This window comes from Acipenser ruthenus, chromosome 27 (genome assembly GCF_902713425.1).
Source record: "Acipenser ruthenus chromosome 27, fAciRut3.2 maternal haplotype, whole genome shotgun sequence".
Taxonomy (NCBI): Eukaryota; Metazoa; Chordata; class Actinopteri; order Acipenseriformes; family Acipenseridae; genus Acipenser; species Acipenser ruthenus.
In genome coordinates, this window is record NC_081215.1 from 18,868,718 (window position 1) to 18,896,342 (window position 27,625).

The window sequence follows — 27,625 nt, forward strand, 5'->3', positions numbered from 1 at the left end:
ACAACATAAATTACAATGCAGAAATCAAGGTAGGTTTAAGAGTCCTAGATTATGATACACTTTTATAAGGCATTTCATAATATTACTGTAACATTCCTGCAAATCTGCAGTTTTACTGTAAGTAAACCGCCGAGTCAAATAAAGGTATAGCTAATCTGTTTGCAGCTGTAAGCAAGCTGTACTGGAAGTGAAAATAAGGAATCCAGAATAGAAGTAATGTGTTGACTTTTAGTTTTTAGTCAAAACATGAGCAGCTGTGTTTTGCACCAGCTGAAACCTTGAAAGAAACAGACTCTGGAGTCCTGCAGCAAACCAAGCATTACAGTGACCAAGCCTTAAAGTATCTGTACCAACAAAATATTCCATAAATCTTACCCTTTGTGCACTTAGGTCTCTGAAAAGAACGTGTGTTATAGAAAACTTTCATCTCCGCAGTGTCTTCATGGCTGAAACATATTACTGGAAGAATCCTAAGACAGTCAATAGGTGAAGCAGCTGGTTGGTGAATGACAGGAAGAAAGGCTCCCCGGTCCAAACGAACATGTTAGTGCAAGTACTTTTTTATATAAAATAAGCAGACATTTTTTTTTTTTTTTTTTTTTTTTTGTCATCCACTATGGTTAGTGTTGCAGGGGGGCAGGTAAATGGTTACCAACTGCTGTACTTAGAGAGTATTTCATGCTCGTATCAAGTTAATCTTTTATCCAAGATAGTTGAATGTTCAATTTTGGAAACTGTGTCCCACCCCCCCAAAAGTTGTGTATGCTATAAGACTTCACATCATTAAAACAAACAAACAAGTCTTGACCCCACTGACTGTTATCGCGATACACCTGTGAAATTTGAGTTTGATGGAAGCAAGCCTCTCTTGCCGAACTGAGGCAGCAACTTTATAGTTACGCTGTATTGTCGCATTAAAAAGTTCCAAAGTGTTGCACTGTTTAGTTGTTTTAAGATTTTTGTGTTCTCTATGCTAGTAGCACAGGCAGAGTGGAATGCGTGTTGAATTAATTAAATAAATAAATAAATAAATAAATAAATAAATAAATAAATAAATAATAGTAATAATAGGACAGCTTTAATAGTCTACACATTGGGTACTGTAAACAGACAAGTTAAGAAATATAGAAAAAAATGCATGCTGTTTGTTCTGATACACTTTTTTCAGTGAGGGCAATAAAAATGGGCTGTGTAAAAGATTGGGATTTACTTGTTGCACGCTGCCGATGCCTGGAGGGGCTCATGCCCCTAATTCATTAGCATCGAGTTCGGCGCTGCAACTGTAAGTAGAGGGTAGTCGTGTTTGTCCTGTGACGTCACCCGGTTTCCGCTGTCACTCGTTGCTGTAGTGCGCTGGTTGAACGGAGTTAGCCAGTGCAGAGCTTGCTACAAAGTAATAACCGATCCACTCTTTCGGATACAAACTTTTTGAAAAAATAAATAAGATCATGGAGCCGGAATAAGGATAATATCGCCACAAGGACTTGCAATGGAGACTTTGTTCATCGGGTTACTGCTTTACAGTTATTTCCTTCTGGTTGGTGGTAAGTTTTGACTTTTTTTTGTTGAGATCCACAAGATGGTAAAGTAGCGTACGGACATTGTTGCTGTATGTAAGGCACCAGTATGGCTCCTCGTTTTCATGTATGGATCAGGGGGGAAAGGGGATAAAACACGGGGCTGTTTTGCTGTAACCAAAAGTGATTACTTATTTATGAACTGTTTGGTGTTAATTGCGTTGTTTTGGGGTTTTTTTTTTCAGCACATTTTAAAAAATGTGTTCCCCGCATTGTAAACAGCGAAGAAAAGAAAGATACTAAGAAAGTTCGTAATTAAGTGTAGTTTTGGAGGGTGAAAGAAAACCCGCTTGCCATGTTAGTTCGGAGATGTGTCTTAATTTTATGTTAAAACGTTGTTGGAAATATGCATTTGCGTTCCATTTGTTAAACAAAAGTTTTTTGTAATGCTCTCAAGGCCTCCGAGTGAATTGCGATTGATTAGAAGCGGTGTCGGGTGTCACAGAAAGTTTAGAACCTTTTTGTTTTACTGACTTTAAAAACATCTGCTGCTCAGCGGTAAAGAAAAAAAAATAAGTGAAAACCACCCGCGATTTAGATTCTTCTTGCTCACGCGACCATGTCGATTTTCAAGTACAGTAAAATCATTTGTTTCGTGTAGCTTGCTGTAGTAGTAAAGTTGCAGTTTGCATAATTGAGGGGGTGGCTGAGATATGGGGGCATTCTAAAGTTTGCCACCGACGCAGCCAAGAAATGGAACTACACTTTTTTTTTATTTTAATTTAATTATTTTTTAAAATTTTAGTTAACTGTTTTATTATGTTTTGCTTTTATTTCGTGAATAAAAACAATACACAGCGCGTAATGCTATTCTGTATAAGAGCTGTTATACCGTAGTGGTACTTTTTAAAGTTTGATTAATTTTTTTTCAGTTTAGTATTCTATATATACATATTATATTTCGCTTTACTGGTAACTTTTAAACTAAAATAAGTTTAATTCATAACTTCAGAATGGACTTGAAATTTAATGTGTGTGTGTTACGATCAGCAAAGTGGTGAACGGACAAATGTATTTTGATTTTTAACATGTGAGGCCATATAATTATTTTTTGGTAAATAATTTCATATATGTGTATGTGTGTGTGTGTATGTGTGTATATATATATATATATATATATATATATATATATATGTATATGTATATGTATATGTATATATATATATATATATATATATATATATATATATATATATATATATATATATATATGTATATATATATATATATATATATATATATATATATATATATATGTATATGTGTGTGTGTATATATATATATATGTGTGTGTGTGTGTATGTGTGTATGTATATATGTATATATATATGTATGTGTGTATGTATAAAAAATAATAAAAACACAACAACCCAAATCAATATTTCAGAAAGAACCACCACGTCCACGATGACAGTGTAAAACCAAATATTTAAGAATTAAATGAAAATATGTACCAGATTGTAACCACGTTTCAGTGTTTATTTTAATTGTTTTCGACTACACTATCGCACAACAAACACAAGTGTTACCAAAGTGTAAAGTACTGTATAAATACTAGAATGTGTTTATAAGATATTGCATAATATTTATGTTCATTTATTTATTGTATTTCGCGCAGAAATAAAAAGAAAAACGTTTTCAATTAAGTACGTTACTTGAATAAGAAAGGACAAAGAAAGTGTGCGTTTAGATCAGTTGAATAAAATAATTTGTATGTTTAGCTAGTAGTGCTCATCACTCTTCATATTTTTCAGATTTCAGTATAATAACTATCAGGCTGTATGATTAGATCTTCCTTTAAAACTATCCCGACTGAATACAATTAACTCTTGTCATTACTTACTTACTTTCTAACCTTTGACCCTGCTGTCCTAATAGGCACTAAACACTAGTGTGTGTTCAATCTTTAACGTCATAGGACTTCCTGTGAATGAGAACGTGGCAATGACAAAGTGAGCTACTTATACACAGGTGATCTAGCTCACAGCTGGGTGGGGGGGCGGTGTTCCATTCTAAAATGGGGTGTGTTCCATTCTAAAATGGGCTGGTGGAACCATTTAAAAAATGAGAGATTGTATTTATTTAAAACCAGGTATTTACCCATTGAGACTGATGACTCATTTACAAACTTTTCTGAAACTAATCAAATTTAAGTACCGAAGAAAAAACAAAACCATGCATTTCTTAATTATTGACCAGAGAATCAAATTAATTATGAAAATTCAATATCTTCTCTGAACCGAATTAGAATTCCGAAATGGGCTGACCCAATAGGTTTGCACGAAAGTCTTCTATTTTGTATAGGTTAGACTCTTAACTTGAGGGCAATAAATAGGATACACTGTGTCAGCCTGATTAAACCAGGTCTTCTAAAATGTAGCTTAGTTTTTCAGTTTTAAATTACAACACAGGTAAGCTGACAAAAAAGGATTCAGTTGGTTTAAGGTTTACAAAGGGGACATACCAAGGCATGTTCCTGCTGCTGTAAACTGATAGCCTGAGTAATTTTAAGGTAGGGTTTTGAAGTGAGGCTGTCGGGATGAAAGTAAATAGCAAAAAAAAAAAAAAAAAAAAAAGTCTGGGTTACTGAAGGTTACAGACAAAAACTTTTCAGCTTTAGCATTGTTTGCTGTTTTAAGCATGTTTGACAACGTAAATGAATGATTATTTTGTACTGACACTTATATAGGATGACTCGTTAGCAAACATAGGTGTGAACCATCATTTAATATGTATATGAAAATGGTATATCTAAATATGCTTTTTACTGACGGAAATTCCCTAGTTTAATGTATTTCTAAATGTAGGGGAACATTCTTTGGTCTTGGTGTATTTATTTGTTGAAGTAGTAATACATTTAGGGTATGACTAATCAAAGTTTACCATGGTCATTTTGCAGTTTTGCCATACTATGCATTTACCATGATTTTGCCATATTTTTACAGTATCTCCCCAGTCTTACAATATTTGCCTATGCTTTCACTATGCTTTATTACACTTTGCTGTGCTTTTACTATGGTAAACTTTTATCAGAGCATGTTTTATAATGAAAGTTAATTCATTGAAAAAATCATTAGAACGAAATAGTAGTTGGGAAGGATCGAGGAATCCTACTAAAGCCCGGTAATACACTGTTAATTACAGGTGTCAGAAAAAGCTCTTGTGTTGGTGCAGTCTGACTCAGTAATTGGTATCCTTAGGCTAGTTTGTTGTAGTAATATAGGAACAATACAACAATCAGAAAATAAGTGTCAACCCATCATTGGCTTATATAAAGCATGTGACCAATTGTTTCATCATTTCAGCGCCAGGAGCGATAGCAAGGGGATATTTAAAACACAAATAGAGCTCTTAATTAAACATCAGGTTTGAACATGTTTACAATAGCAGACACAGTGATTTTATTATAGAGAGACATCTCAGACGAAGCAGTCTTTACTAAAGGCAGTGCAGGTTTTATAGTACTGCCGGACCTCATGGAAATGTTATGTTGATCGAAAGCAGTTGAACAATCACAATTATTCTGTCGCTAAGAAAAATTTCAATTCCTTTGAAGTAATTGGAATTGGGATTTGATTTTAAAAAAGAATTGGAATTGGAATTGGAATTTAAAAGCAGGAATTGAACCCAACCCTGGTTCTGTTGTCTTGCAGCTGTGTTGACTTCCAGACTAAAAGGGTATTCATCATATTTTAATTGCACCTTTTATATACAGATATTTAAGTTGCACCCTTTATATAATCTAACAGCCCATATCCTTGCTGTAAAATAATCACAGAAAGATATACCGTGTATAAGGTGAAGTATCTCTAGTATGTTATGGAATTAACTGATTTATGTTACTTCTTTATTTTGTAGCTTTTTGGTAGTGATATTAAATTGCTGTACATTTTCTGCGTACCTATATAGTTGAACTGCACAGGATAAAATTGTATTTGTGTATAAAAATACAACATTACGTCTGCAACCTGAATGCAGACACAGGATTTTTGATGGTGTTATGTGAGCATAGCCTTGCTGGCCACATACCTGATATATCCGCAAGGGTTTTATAGCGATGCCTTTTTAATAGAATCTAGGGTTGGGACAATATTGAACATCTCTGATTTGCTCATTTAGATTCCGATGGTTATACAAATAGAAAATACAGTAGTCTCTCGCTAAACCGAGGACAGGTTACCTGGGATAATTAAGTGTCCTGCTTAAATACGAATGCACATTTATACTGCTCAGTTTATTTTAAATGCATTTCCCTTTTCACTAAAATACCTGTAATGCATTCTTTGTACACATTATATTAAGAATGACTGAACAATTTTTTTTTTTATCGTGAATTCTGTTCGATATGATATTCCCGAGTTATCATAAATCGTCCCAATCCTAATAGGATCTGCTAAAATGTGTATAATTAAATATACACTAGCTTTCCAGGCCCTGCTTTTGTTTACTTATATTATTACCTCATTTTGATATAGCCTGTCTCCTTACAGCTAAAACTACACAGACAGATAATGTAACCAATGTAAGGGCCTTTTCACGTGTGGTTAGTTTCTAAACCAACTGGGAAATGAACTCCGGAGGAAAATAACTTTGTTCCTTTGGTATTCACATGTGCACCTTGGTGCAAAGAAACGTGGCTCCCTTCAAAAGGACTCTGTGTACTTCAACATTGTTCTGAACTGACTGTGCTTTCACATTGCACTGAAACAAACTAGCCAAACTCAGTCCTTTTGCCCAAACGGACTGAAAACACCTCTTAAGAAGGACTCCATTCAGTTCAATTTAAAACAAACTCTGAAAGGGACCGAGTTATTTTGTAGCGTTCACATATGCTTCCAAAACCGAACCACACTCAGTTTGAAACGAACCAAGCGTGAATGCACCCTAAGAGTAAACAAATAATTGTTTAATAGGACTCAACACATCTGTAGAATATAAAAATACAGTTCCTAGATGTTACGTTATATATTTTTTTTAAAGTGTCGGTGGATTATAGTATTCCTCTTTCAGAACCCATTCATTTGTTTGGGTCTGTTGAGGTTTAGGCATCCTCAGGGAATTGCAGTAATTGTTTAAAAGACAAAGCTACATGAACCCTTTTTGTACAGGTTGTTGTTCAGACTTTTAGGTGGTTTCGCTGTCATGAGATATTTAAATCACACAGCAGGGCTGAATGGGATTCAGTCTGGGCTCAAGTTTCCTATATTTGAGGAACAAGGTTTTATGTAACTGATACGTGCGTCATTATGAAATGAGTACTTGTTTATAGCACGGATTGGGGTTTATATTACAGGCAAATCTATTTAATTTTAATTGTGTTTATGGTTAATAATAATGTAGCTACCAGTAAACAGTTGTTGAGTTTGTTAGGTAACGTATGTGGCAAGGCTACACACATTTTTATTGCTTGTTAAACTGTACATGGAATTTGTACTTGGGTACTTGTTTTCAAACCTAAGAATAAAAGGAGTGCCATGACTGAAATATTGTATTTCCAGTATATTCTACAATGGGACGGCTGCTGCTTTGGCGTGGGGGGTGAAACTATATATATATATATATATATATATATATATATATATATATATATATAAAAACCAAAGTGCTAATTATTCAGAGAAATACAGTAACTGCACCAAACCAGCAACGAATCATGGAACTGCTCCTGCATTTGCTTCAGAACAAGGCCAGTCTAGTTTGAGCATATACTGTGTTTAGGTGAAGCACTCTGAAACAATGGGACTGTACAGTTCTGGGGTTAAAGATTAATGTTGGGATTAGAGTGACATGGTGGCAAGTGTCTGCCCAGAAGTGCAGTTACATATTTTCCTATTTTAGTTTAATAGTATTTTATTGTAGAGTTGAATCGATTGTGGGACACTGCAGTTTATAAAAGGATATGGATAAGTTAAAGTGCTAATCCTTGAATTGAAGGGTTTCCAGAAAAAAAAAAAAAAAAACACTTGATCAACTTCAACATAAAGGGTGGTATTGCTTTGAGACTAATACCCCAGAAATGCTTGTATCAATTCTAACATAACACTGGCATGGTGCATTTGCAGGGGACTAAAAAGACGCAGGGCACCAGAGTTAAATAAAAATATTAAAAAAAAGATAATTGTGAGGACCTCTGAGAGAATTATCTGGGATGAAAAAAAAAAGAAACGGACGATTCGCATGGGACTAGATTTCACCATTTATGTGGTGGTTTTTAGTCCCCTGACAATCAGGCTTTCGACACACCAAGTGTAAAGTGTGGAGAAACATTGGCTCCCACAGCAAAAATCAACATTTCATATTGGGAAAGCACTATACATTAGGGGTAGCACAAGAAAAGTGACAGTCAACTTCAGACGCTGTGACTAATGTCACCCTTCAATTTCAAAGCAGCAACACTACCAGCAAGAACTACAATTTCTGTGTTTAACCCTTTCAGTCCTTATGCTGTTGGAAATCACGCTGGGACCTCACAGGACTCCTAGACCCCAGTCTGAGGTAGAGCACAACTCAATAAAGCAGTTCCTTTGTTAATTATATAACTTCATTTTGACAAATAATTCAGGACTAAAAGGGTTCAAGTGTAAACTAGTAGGTGACTAATATTTTAATTGTATTCGGCTGTTTGAATTGAATGGATGGAATAAACAAGTAACATTTAAATAAGATTTTAGATCACTAATAAATAGTTAAGTGATTCCATGCAGGTTTAAAATATAATGCACAATCAAGTGATAGAAAACAGTACATTCACAAATGGAGCACCAGACATGATCAAATATGTGAGTCAACTAAAATTAGTAGTTGTTCTACCTGTGCTATATATTTATTTGCCTAGGTATTTATAGCCTCCAGATTGTAATATGACATTTTTCTAAATAGAATTTACCTAAAAGTACAGTAAAAATCATTTTATAGGTCACATTGATGTAAAAGTCGCTCCCCCCTTTTTGAGATTTCAATTTTAGGAAAACACCTTTGTTTTTGTTGGTTTTTTCCCTACATGCTCAACACCGATAAATAAAGAAAGATACACAGGTTTAGTTTTGAAATAACCCTTGTTTGCAACATTTTATTCCATTAATATTTTTAGTGTTTTTAGTTAAACTGCTAGAAACTATTCATTTTTCAAAATTTAAAAATTAATAATCAACAGAGTGTAAAATCAAGTTATACATCCCACACCTCATCTGTATTAAACTACTGGTATTTTATTTTAGCTTATCAAGTACCCAAACAAGTTCAAGAACATAGCTTCTTTGCTTTACTGAACATTTCTTTCCAAAACCAATCTTGGACAATAGTTCCCGCTGACTTATTCAACGTTTTTTACGGTAATTGAAATGACACCTAATTCAGTGTCTTTTGTGGGACTTCTATGAATTTTGCGACCATTAGCAATTTGTCAACAGCCAGGGTACAGATTTATGAGTAGATGGATATCCTAACCTCTTTTTACTTACAAGATTACGAGAAAGATAAGACCACAGAAGGCAGTGAGAGAGTGTTTAACAGATTTAGCAAAGCTCCCCAGGGTCTACAAGCAGGTGGAAACAAACAAACCTAGACCTACTACAAAGACTTTTGAGTTTTTGTCTTGTACAAGTTCACTTGGTCAAAGCTTGTGCAAATGTATCCTTTGTTCCACTTCGCTGTCGCTCCTTTGAAAAAGGTGATTACTCTTTTTTTTTTTTTTTTTTAGGCAACCCAGGGGTGGGGGTGGCGTCCTAATACCTTTAGTGTTGTACAAGATAAATGAGCTTCAACTGATTAACTTTACAGGAAGGCTACAATAGAATATACAAATAGGACTATAACTAATTAAATATATTAATTTTTTTGTACTGAAAATAGTTTACTGCTGTGCAGTTTTGAATGGAGTTATCTTTCCTTGAAAGTGAAATGTTTGGTTATGTTCAGCGAATGAGAAGGTATTGCACCTTTTTTAAAAAAACTTTGTTTCAGCTGACCATGTAGTTTAATTACATTAAACAGTAACAAGAGGATACAGTAAGTGTTTGCGAGTTTAAAAAAGAAAACGACGTTCTCCAAAAGTCATGTCTTTTCAAGTCACTTCCTGTGTCCTCAGCACAGCCTTTCCCTGCTCCTTATCTGTGCCTTTGTTGACCAGACAGGCGCATCAGCTGTTTTCATTCACTTCGTTATTACATAATGTCCAGTGACAATGATGAGTGGCTCATCCAGGTGTGTCTGCTTTCCATTAATTGGACAGCTAAAGCCTGCATAGCTGGCAGAAAGGTATACATTTCTCACTATAATATTAAAAAAAGGAAGGGAAGGATCCAGCCCCAGAGTGTTTGCATCAGTGCCAAATGGTCTTTTGGTTTAGCAGGAAGCATCTGTTAGTGTTATGAGGTCAGAGTGTGTTATTAAGGAAATGCTTTTTACAATAGTCTGCATACAATGTGTTTAGTAAGTGACTATACTGTATATTCAATTAAAAGTGGTTGAAGGTGCACATTCCCCTGTTAGGAGATGCATTATGTAATCCATGGCCCAAAGGAGTGATGTGCTTGGATGCTTCCAGGCTTGTTTACCTCTTTACCTGACAAAGGGAGTCCATGCATTTCTCTGTGACCCAGTTACTCCAGTCTCTGTGTGAGCTATCGTCAGCAGAAAGCACGTAAAGGGTTACTTTATACAGGCTACAGTTTCACAGTATTTCAATTCTTACTAGTTTAATATCCTATTACACTTTTTCTCTATCATTCTCTGTTGCAGTTTGTGCTTATTTACCAGGCTTACGATCTATTCCAGCAAAAATCATTCTCTACCAGTTTAAACCTGAATTTCACTAAAGGCCAATACGTGCTTTAATATCTGCCCTCTCTGCAATTATGAGTTTACAAAATCAGTTTCAGAGGACAGCAATGAAAGATGCACACCCCTTATGGTCGTTTTTCAAACCACCTAGCTTTTTTGATGTGGTTGAAAAGAGACATTTCTGGAAGAGTAGGTAAGCAAGGTAAATAACAATCTAAGCAGGACAAAACAATATAGAACGACAGCGAATACACACAGTAGCAATATGAAACAGGTAGGGAATGAAATATGAACATGCAGTTGATCTGAAGTATCTGTAAGAGGCCATGTATTCTTTCCAGGAACTGAGAGCCCAGCACTGCTTCAGGGTGCCTTTTGTGGGAGCCAATAAGTTTAACCACACTTTACACTTGGTGTGTTTAAAGCCTGACTGTCGGGGGACTAAAAATCAAAACAGATGACTTCACAATTTTTACAGACAATGGTGAAATTTAGCACCATGCGAATCGTCTGTTTCTTTTTTTTTTTATCCCAGATAATTCTCTCGGAGGTCCTCACAATTGTCTTTTTTAATTTTTTTTATTTAACTCTGGTGTCCTGTGTCCAAATCTACCAGTGTTATGTTAGAATTGATATAAGCATTTCTGCGGTATTCGCCTCAACGCAATACCACCCTTTAATGAAGTTTTACGAACTGTACTGAGAATCTGCAGTTCAATAAATTGGGCATATCCAAATTGGGAATGGGTGAAAATAAAAAAACATAAATGGCGACTCTTTTTATATATATATAAAAAAAAATGGATGCGTTGAACGAAGCATTTGAAAATATGTATGGAAATGCATATTGCTCAAGGGACAAAGCGGTTATCTGATGTGGTCAAAGAAGATACAACAAAATAAAAAGGCTCTCAGTTGATACACTTCATTCTTCCTGCATCTTACATCCAGATCATTGTTTACAAATCATGCACAAAAGCGTTCTCTCTGGCCACAACATCGCATTTCATTTTGAATTTAATGACTATCCTTGATAAAAACGAATCCGCATCTGGGCGGTTACTAGACATCCTCTGCTTTTGACCAACACCTGGTTTTTAGTTCTGTGTGAATCCTGCTAAAGCTTATTATAAATCCTGGAATAGTTCAAACTTCAACTGTAATCCATATGTGTCCTTCAGAAACGTCTCTTAAGGGAGTGTGCATATTTTCAGCCTATTAGCGTACTGTACTTGCCACCTTCCTCTGAGGAGTGAGTTAGACCGGGTTGGACTGTCTCGCACTTTTCCTGTTTTACTTCTGTTTTATCTAAATAAAATGGTCCAAATAAAATCTGTTAGCAACTACCGAATTTTAGGTTTTAATGTTTAGTATTTGACTCGAAGATGTAGAGAGAGTTACTAGTACTATTGCTGGATGTCTGTCTTTCAGTATAGTGAAGCTGACCTGCAACTGTAACACCAAATTAACAAGGGACTGCTTATTGCACTTTGCAGAGGCTGTGTTATCTTCTCTAAGCTACGTTGAACTGTGGTTTCATTCCACATGATTCCTTCTTCCTGATATCCCTGGCTAATGCTCACTGGTGGTACAGAAGCTTTGAGGACAATGTGTTGGAAGCAAAAAATACTGTCTTGATGAAAATAGACTATGCGGCGATCTGATTCAAACATTCAAAATCCTAAAAGGTATAGACAATGTTGACCCAGGGCACTTCTTTGACCTGAAAAAAGAAACAAGGACCAGGGGTCACAAATGGAGATTAGATAAAGGGGCATTCAGAACAGAAAATAGGAGGCACTTTTTTACACAGAGAATTGTGAGGGTCTGGAACTAACTCCCCAGTAATATTGTTGAAGCTGACACCCTGGGATCCTTCAAAAAGCTGCTTGATGAGATTCAGGGATCAATAAGCTGCTAACAACCAAACGAGCAAGATGGGCTGATTGGCCTCCTCTCGTTTGTAAACTTTCTTATGTTCTTATATCATACCAATGCTTGATAGGTCAAAATAGACTCCTGTGGTTAAACAGAACTCCTGTGCATCACAGAACCCAAACACAATCAAAATCGGATACCTGCAACAGGACAAAAGTTTCCTGTTGATAAGAAATCACATAATTTATACAATTGTTTTAATATAATAATGAATACAATAAAACTAAAAGTCCTTCATTTCTTTACAGTACATGTAGACAGTTCAAGTAAACTGAAGCAAATAAATGTTTGTTGAGGGCCTCCATCCCTTCCGTGGATTGATGACTGGGTTTGGTTTAAGCCCCTCGGGTTTGGGAGCTCGTCCCTCGTCCCTCTCCCCTCTTCTGTCTTTCATGTCCCTCGACTCCTGTGAAGTATTTTCAAAGAAGAGTAATGCAAGCGCATTTATAAACCACATACTTCTGTCACCCCAACTCCACACTTCTGTTAATAACACAATAAAATCTATAAAAACTTCAAAATTCTGTTGAGTATTGATTAGTTGATTTTGGTTGACAGGCAGTAACCTTTATTTGTTTGAAATTAAGTCGGACTTGTACAGACATGGGGTGAATTCAGAATTAATTGCAATGTCATTGTAATTGTAGGTGAACCTATTTGTAATTATACCATATAATTGATCACTTACAGTTCAATTATGCATTTATTTGTCATTTGATTTGTTCTATTTTCAACCACTTTTGGTGACCCCATTTGTTTGAAAAAAATATGTTATATAGTATGTTTCTGAATTTGTACCTGTGATTACTGCTTAGTTATTTAAAAGTTACAAGTAATGTGTATAGTTTGTTACTTTTTAGTGTCATTATAATTACTGCAGCAGTATTGGAGATGGCAAATTGGTCGCTTTCAGAAGTGCTCAGTTTGTCAGACAACCCAACATGACACAGGGCGCTGTATTCAAAGCAACACAGAGGCAGTTTTTGACAGTCAGTAGAGGCCTCATCTGTTTCTGGTCACAGTCAGCAGACTCCTCTTGACTGCATTGCAGAGCCTTTGCAATTCTGAACAGTCAAAGAATGGTGTGTAAGTGGAGCGACAGCAAGAGGCATGGTTGTTTGTGCAAGTGAGGTATTTTGCAGTAATTAGAACCTTGCACCTTTCTCAGTCATAGAGCACATCTACATAACAAAACCATTTTATTTTTATATATCAATAATAGACTTTTCCCATCCCACATCTAGATAAAAGTCCTTAGAGATCATTGGATGTCTGGGGTTTATTTGTTTCTCATCTCTATTCAAGTGCTGTGGGCTCTTTATAATTAAATCGACTGCCCTTCCTATCCGCACAAGAACAGTCATAAATTGTCATTTGTTTGGTTTTGCCAAGATTGGAAGTGTCTTATTGCCCACATTGCCTGCTGTGTTAAAAACTGCCCAGCAGTGTACTACTGTACACCAGGCAATAGTAAATATGTCAAATGTAAAACAAATATTAATAAGGGATCCATTATTGTAAAATTGTGTCACTGAGAAGTGCTGCAAGACTGGTATATCAAACAATAAAAATGAGACACAGTGTTGTAAATGCTTGATGATGTAAACTAATATAAGTCATGCCCAACATCACCTTCTGGTTTCATGAATATGTTTTAATGAAATATCAGCCAATGCATAAACATTTCTCGTGTGTAAAAATAGTACACAACATACAAGTGGCTCTCCTAAAAATAGCATGCAATATCATTTACATACTGCATGTGGAATTATAACTATTTCTTCCAGCGTTTTAATAAGACACACCTGAGCTTTTCACCTATACACTGTGGCTAATCAAGCTCGTAGTAAAACCTGGAATGGCTGAAACTGCTATGCAGTGAGTCTTATTTCCATTCCTGTACCACTAATAAGGGTAGTAAATTGTAAAGGCTCCTCTACCCCTCCCTTCTCCCCTCCCCCCCCCCTCTGGCATGGTGCTATGGCAGTGATAGAAACATCCCCCACGCTGTGAGAGTGACAGGCAGGGCCAGCTCACCAGACTGTTGGTAGAGGTTTGATTTCACACACTGGGGTGGGGTGGATGGGATCCCCTCTGCTGGGACTGCATTGAGAATCTGAATGTGGGGGTGTATGTAGGAACATGTCAGTCTATCTTTATGTACATAAGTGTCGCATTTATTTATTATATGTACATATACGCGTACATGCTAGCTCAAATTGTGTCTTGCTGGGGATGCATTACATATTTGTTGGCATGTCACACTTATGGTGATGAAAGTATGTACATACATTTAACATCACTTTTTTATTTATATATATTTAGAAAACTAAACTTGATAAGCTCAAGTTCAGCTTTCATATAGCTTTCAATAAGACTTGTTCAGCTCAAGTTCTATAACAATCAGTATCTGTCATGCTTTAGTGAATTTTTTAATGTTATTCGTGAAGACAATAAGACACCTTGTAATATCTTGCACTTGGGTGACGGGATTCCCCAGCTATTGATAATTGCACAGCACTTGCGTTGTTCATGCCTGCTGTTTAACATGTCTTTCCCTCCTTCCCCAGCGTCTCCTCTCCTGCTCTTTGCAAACAGGCGGGATGTCCGGCTGGTGGATGCAGGGTCTGGGAAACCAGAGTCTGCCGTGGTGGTCAGTGGTCTTGAGGACGCAGCGGCAGTGGACTTTGTCTACTCGGAGGGGTTGATATACTGGACTGACGTGAGTGAAGAGGCCATCAAGCAAACCCTTTTCAATCAATCTGGGAATGTGCAAACCGTTATCGTTTCGGGCCTGGATTCTCCTGATGGCCTGGCTTGTGACTGGCTGGGAAAAAAGCTGTACTGGACAGACTCCGAAACCAACAGGATTGAGGTGGCCAATCTGAATGGAACGTCTAGGAAAGTCCTGTTCTGGCAAGCCCTTGACCAGCCAAGAGCAATCGCTTTGGATCCAGCACACGGGTAAATATAAAAAAAAAACAGAACATATAAGCTGGCCTATACTTTTTTTTTCACTGTAAAAAAAAATTCTTATGTCATGCCGCTTCAGTATAAAAATACACATTTCATGATTAAACATAATGTTTATTAAAGCAGAAAAAGCCTCATCATGCTATCTTGACTTGAACTTGAACAGTAAATGCTAAATTCTAGAATATTTCATTTTTGTGTCCACTATTTTCACCAAATTATCCCAACAGAAACATAAATTAATAATAAAAATACATGTGAAAAGTCCCCTTCACAAGTGGGAATTTTTTTTTGGGTGGGGGGAGGGGTGGGTGGTTACATGGCATCTGGTAAATTTCACAGCAGTCATGTAACCCGTGATAACCATGAAAAAAATACAGCCTACGTTCTCTTTAGCTTAATAAGCTAAAGAGAACGTAGCGTTACTGATGAAACCCTAATACATACCCAAAGAAAGAAGTGAAACTGTCAATGTTATGAAATCCACCCTAGAATTTGACTGGTGCATGAAATTAAAAATCTGAGATGTAAAATGGCAATTGGATTTAAAATACAATTGCAATATAAAGATCTGTCTCCCATTTAAACTAATTGAATTGACCCTAATATGTTAGAACTATAAGGAGCCTGGTGCTTTCAGGAACACAATCTTCCATCACATTTACAGCATGGCTTTGTTTCAAGGTAGTGTTTATTCTTCTTTTGATTGCAGTGTGGGTTTCATTTCACTTTAGTAATGGCATCATTTGAAAGCATTCAGGGTTTGGCTTGATGCTTGAGAGCATATGTGCATCCCGGTGGTACGTTTTCAGTTTCATTTTTGTACAAAGGTATTTCTTTTTTTGCTTCAGCGAGCATGTGTTTAGACTTAAAAGCAACACTGTGGCACGCAAGAGCTGGAAACACAGCAAGAAGATAGCAGTGAATACTTTCACTCAAACACCAAAATCAAGAACACTCTGTTGCTTTAGTTTCTAAACAGGCCAATTACTTTTGAGGCTGTTCTTGTGTGAAATTAACTTTAAACTGTTTGTTTGTTTCTTTACCATCTTGTTGAGTAAATAGCTAATTCGAAGAACCCAAATCTTCTAATCTTCCAAAGAAGTGTTTAAATGCTTGCCAAGGCTTTCAAGAACATCATTATTATTTCAGATTTTGTAAACAAATTGACGTAGGTGTGGCTGACACTTTTAATGAGGTGTTTTATGATCTGCCTTTGTTAATATGAAAGGATCCACGCTAATGCAGAAAGGTTTGGCTCGTATTCTCCATGCAATATGGTCATGGACAACAGATTCTAGAACCTTCAACTTGGAATGTAATAGTTTTAAATGCTTTCCAAAATTTTTCCTGGATGTTTAACATCTGTTAAAGGTATGTATGTTAAATATAGAGGTCAGCTCTATTGTTTATGACCAGGGATGGCCAAAGTTGGCCCTTCCAGTCTTGGTCTTTGTTCCAACCCTGTTCTAAATTGTTTAATTGAAACAATTAAACCTCCATCCGGACTCTGAAGTTGTTCATTTTATCATTTTACGTGTTAAACCTAGAGTGGAATTGCCCTCCAAGGCTGTGATTGGACACACCTGTTTATACAGTAGAATGTGCCCTGTGTAAAAATTCATTTATTTAACATTTATAATAACTCTTTACATGTAGTCTCATCCACATTCATGTCGTAGTATATCATAAAAATCTTTCTAATGGTGGGATATAACAAAAAATCGTGTGCTTCCTACATTCTGTTCTAAGGAAATTAAACTGAATCTAAAAGATGTACTTAGAACTGGCTTTGTTTGGGCAAATTTCACATTGTTTAGAATAAATTATGATTTTAGAAAAAAGTTGGAACATTTGTCTTATGGACAGAAAGCGTTCTTCATTTGGAAGTGTTAAAATGGCCATAATTCAGTGGCAGATTTTTAGGATCATTTGGAGCTCACACCTCTTGACAAAAGGTACAGGATAATAAAAGCGCTTTCATGTCTCTGAGCCGTGCTCCTCTGACTACATAGGAAGTCAGATAACAGCTTTGGTTGATGTGTGACAATCCTTTAACATGAACAGCCCTTCTCGCTGTGTGATCGAGGTTTTGTCTGGGATACGAGGCTGCCACAGGGATGAAAGCTGAAACTGTGCCATGCTCAGATTTGCAGGTGTTAGCACACAAGTTCTCTTGGCATCTCCGCATTGATCTCTGCGAAGCAGTGAAAAACAAAAGAAGAAAACAGGTTATTATTTTTGAAATATTACCAGCTGTTGTAATAAGATATAGGTTGATTTATGCCGGCAGTACAAAGCATTTGTTGTGCAAAGAAAAGGCTGATCCTTTCATATGAACCCACATTTTTTTTATAATCCCAGTTTAAAAGCTTCTAAGATTTTGAACAACAATAAATCAGATAGCCTATTGGCTCATTTCCCTGTCTTCTGATGCTTTGGCGAGTGGCAAAAAAACAATAGAGTTGTTTTAAAATGGATGCATTTTAGTATCATGTAGTATGTATTCTGCTGTAGAGATGTAACCTAATTATTATTACTTAATTACTTATTACTGTATACATATATATATACAGTACTGTGCAAAAGTTTTAGGCAGGTGTGAAAAAATGCTGTAAAGTAAGAATGCTTTCAAAAATAGACATGTTAATAGTTTATATTTATCAATTAACAAAATGCAAAGTGAGTGAACAGAAGAAAAATCTACATCAAATCAATATTTGGATATGAATAGATGAATTATATTGTAGGCTTTCATTTGCATATTAACAGTGTAAGATTTTCGGTTGCCTGTCCCAGGAAGATCCACTATATGTTTTAAGTTTTTCAACACCTTGCAACACCTCTACTGTGACTGAGACCTCCCAGGCTTTGTTTAAGGTGCTGATTAGTTCTTGATCAGAAACCTAAGCATTAACAATTAACTAGGTGTGGCTAATGGGAGAAGTAGGAACAGGAGCAGACTTGCATGTTTCAGAGCTCTTCATTAGGTATTTTGAATGCTGTTAAAAGGTACATAAGGACCTTTTTATTTTATTGTGTTACATGTTCCCATGTGTTGCTACAACTGTTTACATAAGGTGTGTGTGTTAATTTTTTTTTTTTTTTACATTTTGAACACTTTTAAACTTTTAAATTGCATTCCCTGCCTCAAGATGGCTTCACATGTACCCGCATAGACCTCTCAGAACTACATTTCCCATCATCCTCCTGCTCACATATGTAACCAAGATGGATTTACCAGTGAGCAGGAGGATGATGGGAAATTGTAGTTTTGAGAGGTCTATGCGGGTACATGTGACACAATAAAATAAAATGGTTCTTATGTACCCTTTAACTGAATGAAAACGTTACTATGTAAGAAATACTGCATTACAGTGGAGTCGAACTGCTGTATGTTGTATATGGGTCGGAGCAAGAAATCTAGTGTGTTTGAGAATATAAGCAACGGGTGATGTTGCAGTGGGTTAATGTACAAGTGAACCTCCAGTGGAAATTAGGAAACGTTACGGAACTATCACATAATTCTGCACGATGATTCCCTTACCTTAATCTGAATTCACAAGTCTAAATAGCATGCACCTGTAGGTAACAGGGATCTGCTTTTTCCACCTCTTGATTTGTACGTTACTAACATGCCTGGTAACTAACAAAGAGAAGATCTGCTCTGGAGCCTGGATTGGAATTACTGGAAGTATTTCCAGTCTGCCTGTGCTGTAGCAGAACTCCTCGAAGGAATTCAGATGGTTACACCCACAGCGGTCAGCTTGCAAGTGTAGCGCGCTTATAAATTTACAAACTGGCTTGAGTTCAAGGCTTGGCTTGTTTGAGGACCCAGGTTTGGCAGTGTGAGGCTGGAAATAGCTGAATAGTAATGCAGCAGCGATTTCTATGAAACGGCTGTGTTTGATGTATTCAAATTGCTGGTGATGAGGAAGTCGGGCACTGAGTGATGTTGCCCCGAGCAATACTTGATCTTGAGATTGCCTTGCTGTGATCAGGAGACACGGTCGCCCTTCACCTTGATCAGGCATATTCTGTTGGAATTCCACACACACTGGGAAGGAGAGCAAATTCCATGGTTTGTGTTGAAGCTGTAGTGTTGCACATTCCTTGGTGTCTGTTTACTCCCATCTTCCATAAGAACATAAGGAAAGTTTGGGAATAAGAGACATCAAGGCTCATCCTTTCTTGACACACTGTACGCCCCGATGTGATTGGACAGAATGCAATTGATTTTTTAAAAGGGTTTTAGATCTACTGCTTTACTTGGTAGACTCTTCCACGCATGTGTAATTTATTTATTAGTCATGTGTTGGGCTTGGGTCTTTACCTTGTTCGTAGTCTTTGGTTGCTTTGTTCAGAGTATGTGTTTGCAGGAAAATTGGTTTGGTGATCAGCGTTACAATGTTCAAATAAATAAATAAAAGGCATTTTTCTCTATAATTAATTTCAAAACATAAGGGTGCATACGGTGAGTCTGTACGACCATACTGGTTAAGAATGAAGCAGCTTTAGAAAACAAGAAGTTTTAGAGTTAGTGTTTGGAGTGATTTTATAAGATTGGCATACTCTTCGATTTCAGTGTGCAAAGCACTCAAACAATAGGGTGTCAGACTGCAGTAATCTTGGAATTTACAAGGTGAACTCGGCAGTACAGCGCACCAGTAAAGAGAATCAAGATCTTTTTGTGGAGTCCCAGCATTATTTTGTTATTCAGCTGATCAAAATGAAACCTAGACATTTTTGTCTTTTCAAGGCTAAAATTATATCTTATTGATATTAGCTTTTTTTTTTTTTTCTTGCTTTCATTTTGTGGGACAATATTTAAAATAAAAATAGTATTAAAATTAGTTTTTCTATTAAATGTTAACTCTTGGGCCTTCCCTGCTGTCGAAGAAGTAATGTGTTGATTTATTGAAACACATTTTACATTTTTAAAGAGCTCTTTTATCAATAAATTACCCAAAAGATTGAAATTCCATTGCAGTACTGTAGTGTAAAATGGCAGTGTGCTGGTGTCTGTTGATCGACAGCCAGTGTTTCCTGTTAAGTGATTGTGATTGAAGACGTTAATTAAGATCTATGCGTTTCTGAATTGGTGACTGCAGAAAGACTACTGGGGCTTCGTTAAGAAAGAGAGACTCCTGGGTCCATGCTTCATCACTCTGCTTGCACTGTGAACATCTGTGGCAGGTTGAGTAAGTGCGTCGGTCAATAAGATCTGCCTGTTCCTTTTGTGTTTCCCGAACCGTGAGCTGCTTGCTAGGAATTCTATTCCAGATACACTCATTTAATCTGTTTTCATTTTCTGCTTGGCTAGTTAATAGAAACCGTCACTATTTTTAAGCATACTAAAACTGCTTCTGTTGTGTGGTTTTTGAATACTAATTCCTGTGGCCAGCCATGGGTTTTAACACGTTCTGACGTGCAAAGACCGTGGCAGATTTTGTGAGAGGGAGAAAACAATTGTGACGGTATAAAACTATCAAGAACGATGTGGTTGCAAGAAGGAGCAATTATTGTTGGTTTGATACCATTAACGATGTTCTCATCTGGAACATTCGGTGTGCATTTGCGTCAGAAAAGGACCTGTAAACTTTACACCAATTATGCTTATAGATTCGTTCTGATGTCACAATCCGCTGCAGCCATCCTCTTCGCTCATCATTCATTGGCTTGTTATTGACTTCTAGGATGCTATTTTCTTTGGTTTATTCTTTTTTTCAATTGCAGTCTGGGAATTATATGCTCTCTCAAGTTAGGAGCCCATTATCACCCCTTTCAATCTCTTTGTTTCTACCCATTTTACAGTCAGCTAACCGATGGGTTGTTGCCTTAAATGCAACACAGTGGTTTTATGAGTTTGCTATGAGATGGAATCTTAGTGTGTCCTTTCAAGCTCTAATGTAATGGAGCATACTAGAACATCTGTACAACCCTACAAGTAAATATATTATGTCTTGCATCACCCTAAGTTTTTACACAGATAGTTATAGTACGTATTGTTTCTGCACTCTTAAGTTTCCTAAATTGCTATCAAAAGTCATTCATCTTTACATTTCGGGAGGTGAAAATAGTAAGTGGAAACCAAATGTTTTGATGTGAGGCAAGCCCTCACAAACACTGCTGAGATAAGTCTTACTTTAACTGTACAGCTTTTGATTTGGCTACGTATGTTTAGTCTAGCTAACAAAATAATCAAAACAGCTTCCGTCCCGAAGGCAGCTAAGATTTCTGCATTCTGTTTAGTATTCTTCATCTAAAAGCATGTCTAGCTAGTCTCCTTTTGGTTTTGTGCCAGGCTCAAATATTGATACTGGTTCATAGCGTTTACAAAATAAATCGAGATCACCATGGCTTTTATTTTAAGAGCATCAATAAATCATTCAGTGATAAACGAATCGCCCTCTTGCCCTGTTGTTTTCCTTGCGAGTTGCTAGACTGAAGCTCTATCATTTGTTTTTGTTCTGATGAGAAATGTTCAAAGATAACAATGCTTTTTAACAATTGATAAGTTATAAATGTTTTGCTTTTGTTGATTGCACTTCCAAACAGAAATTCTCATAAACAAGCTTTATGGGGTATGTAATGGATGTGCCTACTATGTTTATGCATTTATTTTATTTCTGTGTGTCTGAGTTTGTGCAAGAAGAAATAACTTTTGCCTTATTGAACTATGGAAGAATGTAGCAATCGGACTCCTTGAGCATGGAATTAGATTTGTATTAGTTGAACGTGACTGCAGTGCAACACAGGTTGAAGACGTATGTTCTTGGAATTGGAGTGTCCCTTTCCTCTTTTTCAGGTACATGTACTGGACAGACTGGGGGGAGGAGCCCCGCATTGAGAGAGCTGGGATGGACGGCAGCACCAGGAAAATCATTGTGGACTCTGACATTTACTGGCCCAACGGTCTGACGATAGACCTGGATGAACAGAAACTTTACTGGGCAGACGCAAAGCTGAGTTTTATCCACAGAGCGAACCTGGATGGCACCTTTCGGTACGTGTTCCCTTCCCTGTGCTTCTCCAGTTTTGATTAGCAATGACCTGACCTTGTCTGTGTTTCAATGCAGTCTGTTTAATGTGCTGTTTTCAGAGCTGAAGTACATTTTGATCACAGATCACACAATCCTTCTGAGCGCCTTCCTTCATATTTCTCACTTGGGATTTATTGAATCCTAAAGCCAAGCATAATAAATCACAAAAGGTGTTTGTGACGGACATATTAATAATGGTTAGAACACATTTATGGAGAATTGTGTTGCATTTAGTATTTCGGCTCCAAAATGTGGTAATTGAAAAAGTGTGAAAACATAATTGCTAACAGAGACAATGGCCTGGTTTTTGGCCTTGTGAACAAGTAATAGAAATGATGCACTGTAGATATCGGTATCTAACTGTTCATATAAGCATGAGTCTCTTAATGTGTGTTTGTTAATTACATATCTAGTTTATAATTGGGGCTTCTGATTTTCGTTTTTAACCGATAAAAAAAACGATAAAACACCCCTGATACAAAAAAAAATGAAATTGGTGTATAGCCAATAAACACCAAAAAACTATGGAAATGGTAACTCAATTCATGTTGACTTCACCCCTTCCCATTCCAAAAAACCCCACAAAAAACAAAAAGAAACTACCTTTTAGTGTAGCTGGGCAATGTCCCTCCTTCCTGACTTGTAGCTATCACACCAAGCATGTTGTGTCAAAGCGTCAGCGTCCTGTGTAACATTGTTGTTTTTTTTGTTTTGTTTTTTTAAGAATACTGTACCTCCTTGAAGGCTTTCACACCAGCCGCGTAGCATAAAAGAGAGTCTGAAATAGACTGTGTTCCTATTTCTCTGCGCACGTCTGGACTAAATGTACTTATTTAACTAATATATAAATGTATTTATTTTCGACAGACTACTTGGGCACACTGCATTGTGTGAAAAAAAGTTTAAAGAAATAAAATACAAGTGGGCACAAGCAAGCGCTGTATGTATATGAAGATCACAACCAGGAGTTTACAGTAACATACGATCTGTGTTCAGAATTTCAACAGGTAGAAAGCAAGTGTTCAAAGAGTTTTATCAGTAATTTATAAAATCAAGTCATTGTTTTGCGTATATGTCTGTGTGTCAAATGGGAAGGCACTTAACTTTCAACAGTGAAGATGTACAATAAAGACTGCTGTACACTCTCGAAACGGCAGGCTAACCAAATGTATGTACACTAAATATTCATAACATATGCCCATTTGTGTTTCTTTTTTTTCTTCAAAAGACACAGAACTTTTATTTAGTTTTCATTAGATAATATTTATATTACAGTACTTGGTGCTGAAAGACACACAGATATAACTATGTACTTTAAGGGAAATGTTGCGTTCAGTGACAGGGCTTCAGATTGGTTGACGCCTTTGGTATGAAAACAACTTGACAAATACGCCGGACGCTGATGCTTTGACGTGACGCGCTTGGTGTGAAAAGACCTTAATCGAAAACAATAATTTCATAGTTTATAAAAAGTAGACAAGCACTTTATGCCAGTAATGCCTTCATCAACTGAGTGTTGACCGATGAAGACATAATTATCAGAACAGTTTGTTTACTTTGTTTCTTCCATTCTGACCTCCCTTTGGTGGTCATAATGAAGAGATTCCACTGTAATTATCTTATAGACAATTACATCACTGCTTTTGAAGACAACATCTGTAAGTGAGCATGCTAGATGCTGGTGATAACATGTTGTAGCTGGTTTGAAGACACAGGGCTTGATGCATTTGTGCAAATTAAGTTTTGCAGAATCATTTTCACACACCTTTTTGCTTTTATTGATCCATCGAACAAGACAGAATGTGTTTGTCTGTTACAGGGTTGGGCAAAGTCGGTTGCCCCATTCCAGGTCTTACCATGTTCTGAATTGTTTAATTGAACTATATAAATACCACTGTTTACAACTGTTCAGAAGCATGTGTCCATGCTACAGCATTTCACTGGGAAGTAATGCAAAGCATTGTTTAACTGAAGTCATTAAAAAGTAAAATACTTTCCAAATGGATACATTGTCTAGCATGTGCCAATGCAATGCACAGCATTGGAAGGTTATAGCACCAGGTCTGAGAAACAAAACATGAATGAAAATCTGTTTGGAAGCCTGTGTCAGTGGTACCATGCTGGTTTATACATGTATTTGTTCTGCAATTCTCAACTAAGTTTTGGTTAACCAAATGCTTTCTATTCTGTTTCTGTGCATTGTGTGCTTTTGCTGTTTTTTGGCTCCTGGACTGATACCTGCATGGACCTCCTCAGAACTACATTTCCCATCATCCTCCTGCTCACATGTGTAACTGAGATGGATTTACCAGTGAGCAGGAGGATGATGGGGAAATGTAGTTCTGAGAGGTCCATGTGGGTGCAATTTAAAAGTTTAAAAAAGTGGTCAAAATGTAAAAATTAAATAAATAAATAAATAAAACAATACACATACCTTACATAAACAGTTGTAGCAACACCTGGGGACATAACACAATAAAATAAAAAGGTCCTTATGTACCCTTTAATGCCCTGCAACAAGTATGTAAAATGTAAGTACATATTTTTCACAGTTAAAATGAAGAGAAAATATCCTATCCAGTCATTGTGCCTCGGTAATACAGTACCACTGCACTGATGGATTACTAATTGAAGTATTTAGCCTGGTTTGGAAGATGTGACAGTTAACTGCCCCATGCCCCGTTCATTAATATAAATTCAAAGTTTTATCTACCAGAAAGATTTGCATTGGTGGTATTTTGATTAGCCTGTTTAGATCGTTAACATAGACCCCAATGTTCTTTTGAACAGGCAAACAGTGGTTGAAGGCACGTTGACGCACCCGTTCGCACTGACTCTATCCGGGGAGACTCTGTACTGGACAGACTGGCAGACCCGCTCGATACACGCCTGTGACAAGAAAACCGGGGAGAAGAAGAAGGAAATTCTCAATGGCATTTATTCTCCGATGGACATCCAGGTCCTGGGCCAAGAGAGGCAGCCCGACAGTAAGTTGACAGGTTTCTTAATATTTGCTATACAGTGTTCATAAGAGTGCCATTGACTCCTTATGATTCCATATAAGCTGTGATATACAGGACACAGTACACTTTTGATATACAGGGATGTCACAAAGGCATCCACTGATGGTACAGCACAGCAACCTGTCACCAAATGCCTGATTTTGGGTTGAACTGTAAGCAACACTTAACAGGACATTAAAATAGGGAAGACCAGAGTCATATAATATCTAACTGGAGAATGCATGTAGTGTACTTGGAGACAGCAGTTTCACTTGCTAGTAAAATAAAACCCTGGACTCAGTCTCTGATTTTAGCCACTGAAGATTTTTCTCTACTCTGGATTTGCTGTGTAGCTTAACTGAACTGCTATGGGAGGACTAGTAGTGAATATACACACACACACACACACACATGCATGCAGTAAGTGTGGTAGACTATGGTAGAGGTATAAAGGTCCCTGGTGTGTTCTATGAAATGGAAAAGAGTTTAAACTATTTTCCATTTGACAACCAAGCACAAATGCAATGATTATCTGGGCTGTCATTACTAGTGAGGTTTGCTTGTTTTCTCATTAAGCATAGCGGGTCTCAAATATCGCTAATCCAGGAGAGGCTGAAGGCTTTCAACAGGTTTGTTGTGTGGTGTTTGTTTGTAGGGTAGGGTCTACTGCAGGGTTGTACAAACCTCACTTCCAGGTCTTACTATTTTTCAAACCTTTTAATTAAACCAAATAAATACATTTGCCTTCCAACCATTAAATAATGCTCTGTTATTCTCGTTGAAGTAAATGTTTTTTTAATCAGTTTTACATCTGTAGTAATGGGGATTTACTCAGTGTAAGTTCTAAGCTTTGAAAGTCAGACCCAAGTTTTAAGAATACAGGTCAGATTTGTTTACAACAGAGGCTAGATAATCTTTTCAGGGCCAGCCCTTCCCAGTGCCCTTTACTCTATCAGCAGCAACAAGTCAGCAGTAATGTTATCTTTTTTTAAATGTTTGAATACCAGATGTAACCGATAACCATGAACCGGGGGGCACCAGATTTGATTTGAATGCCGCCGTACAATGGTGTGGGGACTTACTTAAAAAAAAAAAATTGTATTTATGAATGAAAGTTTTATTAAAGAATCGCCCTTCCTTATAGTCTTAAGAAAATAGGGGGTTATGGGGTGGAGCTTTCTGAGTGAACTCTGAGGCAATGACAAGCTGACCCTGTTGGGAGCAAGTAAATTTCAGAGTGGCTTGTGTGTTTATCACCATGGGACACTGCCACTGGGCCCCATTCGTAAGAGGGCTTCAATTCCTTAGCAAGCTCTTGTTGATTTAAACACAAGATCGATGGCCTAGCTTTAGCTCAGCTGTCTTCAAGATGGTTTGCACTTAAAAGAACCTAACAACGCAGGTTTCATGAAGGTAAACAAAATGGGTGAGGTGGTAATTCCAGTGCAGCAGGTGCAAAGAATCAAACCCACGGTCAGGTAAAGAGGCCTGTTCCTTCCAAAGGCCTCCTACAATTCTTTCTGCCCTACTTCGGTTGGCAATGTTTTTCAGGTTAGTTACAATGAAAATGAGCTACATGAGGAAATAATATTACCTATTGATGTTTGCTCAAATACCTTCCATATTCTTGGACTGATTTTCCTATAGCTAAGCTTTTTTTTTATTTTTTGTTTTGTTCTCTCTCTTAAATCTGTCGTGTCTGGAGATCAAAACAAAAGCTCTAAGCTGAAAATGACAAGGCTAATAAATCAATTGTTCTCGAATAAAAAATGAGAGAGAAAAAATAAAGCCATTCGTACATATGGTCATACTCTTAGCCAATTTAAAGTTCAGTTAGAAGTTGACTGTTTTCAGCTATTTTGAAAAATGGTACTGATGTGGTGATTTTATAATATGTATTTTTTTTTCCTCCTGTAGTTCGAACCCCCTGCGATGAAAACAATGGAGGCTGCACCCACTTATGCCTCCTGTCCCCTAGAGAGCCCTTTTACAGCTGTGCTTGTCCTACTGGTGTCCAGCTTCAAGACGATGGCAGGACCTGCAAACCAGGTAACTTCTTGGAGACTTTAAGTTGCAAATAAGAAGGTTCCGTGTATCCGAGATTGTAGCTGACGCTAGTGGGTGCTTTTACAAACATTTGCTGGTATAGGAAAAAATGCAGTAAGGATGCTGCTGCATCTAGCTGCTTTATTTTAGTACAACATAAAAAAAAAACTGAAGGCATTCTGTTCAGAGTTTGAAACTTGCAGCAGCCCTGGGTTTCTAACCTCCTCTTCAGATAGATGTTTGAACAATCAGGGCCCTGGTATAT

The 27,625-nt window shown here is 37.0% G+C and overlaps 1 protein-coding gene across 1 annotated transcript in view; it reads left to right on the plus strand.

Annotated features, from left to right (window-relative positions):
- Positions 1-1,216: 1,216 nt before the first annotated feature.
- Positions 1,217-27,625, plus strand: part of lrp5 (low density lipoprotein receptor-related protein 5) — a 65,226-nt gene continuing 38,817 nt past the window's right edge. Inside the window, exons 1-5 of the mRNA XM_034054018.3 lie at positions 1,217-1,544; positions 14,867-15,260; positions 22,078-22,275; positions 25,103-25,299; positions 27,232-27,363. Of these exons, the coding sequence (XP_033909909.2) occupies positions 1,490-1,544; positions 14,867-15,260; positions 22,078-22,275; positions 25,103-25,299; positions 27,232-27,363 (976 nt within the window). The 5' untranslated portion in view covers positions 1,217-1,489. The remainder of the gene's footprint in view (positions 1,545-14,866; positions 15,261-22,077; positions 22,276-25,102; positions 25,300-27,231; positions 27,364-27,625) is intronic.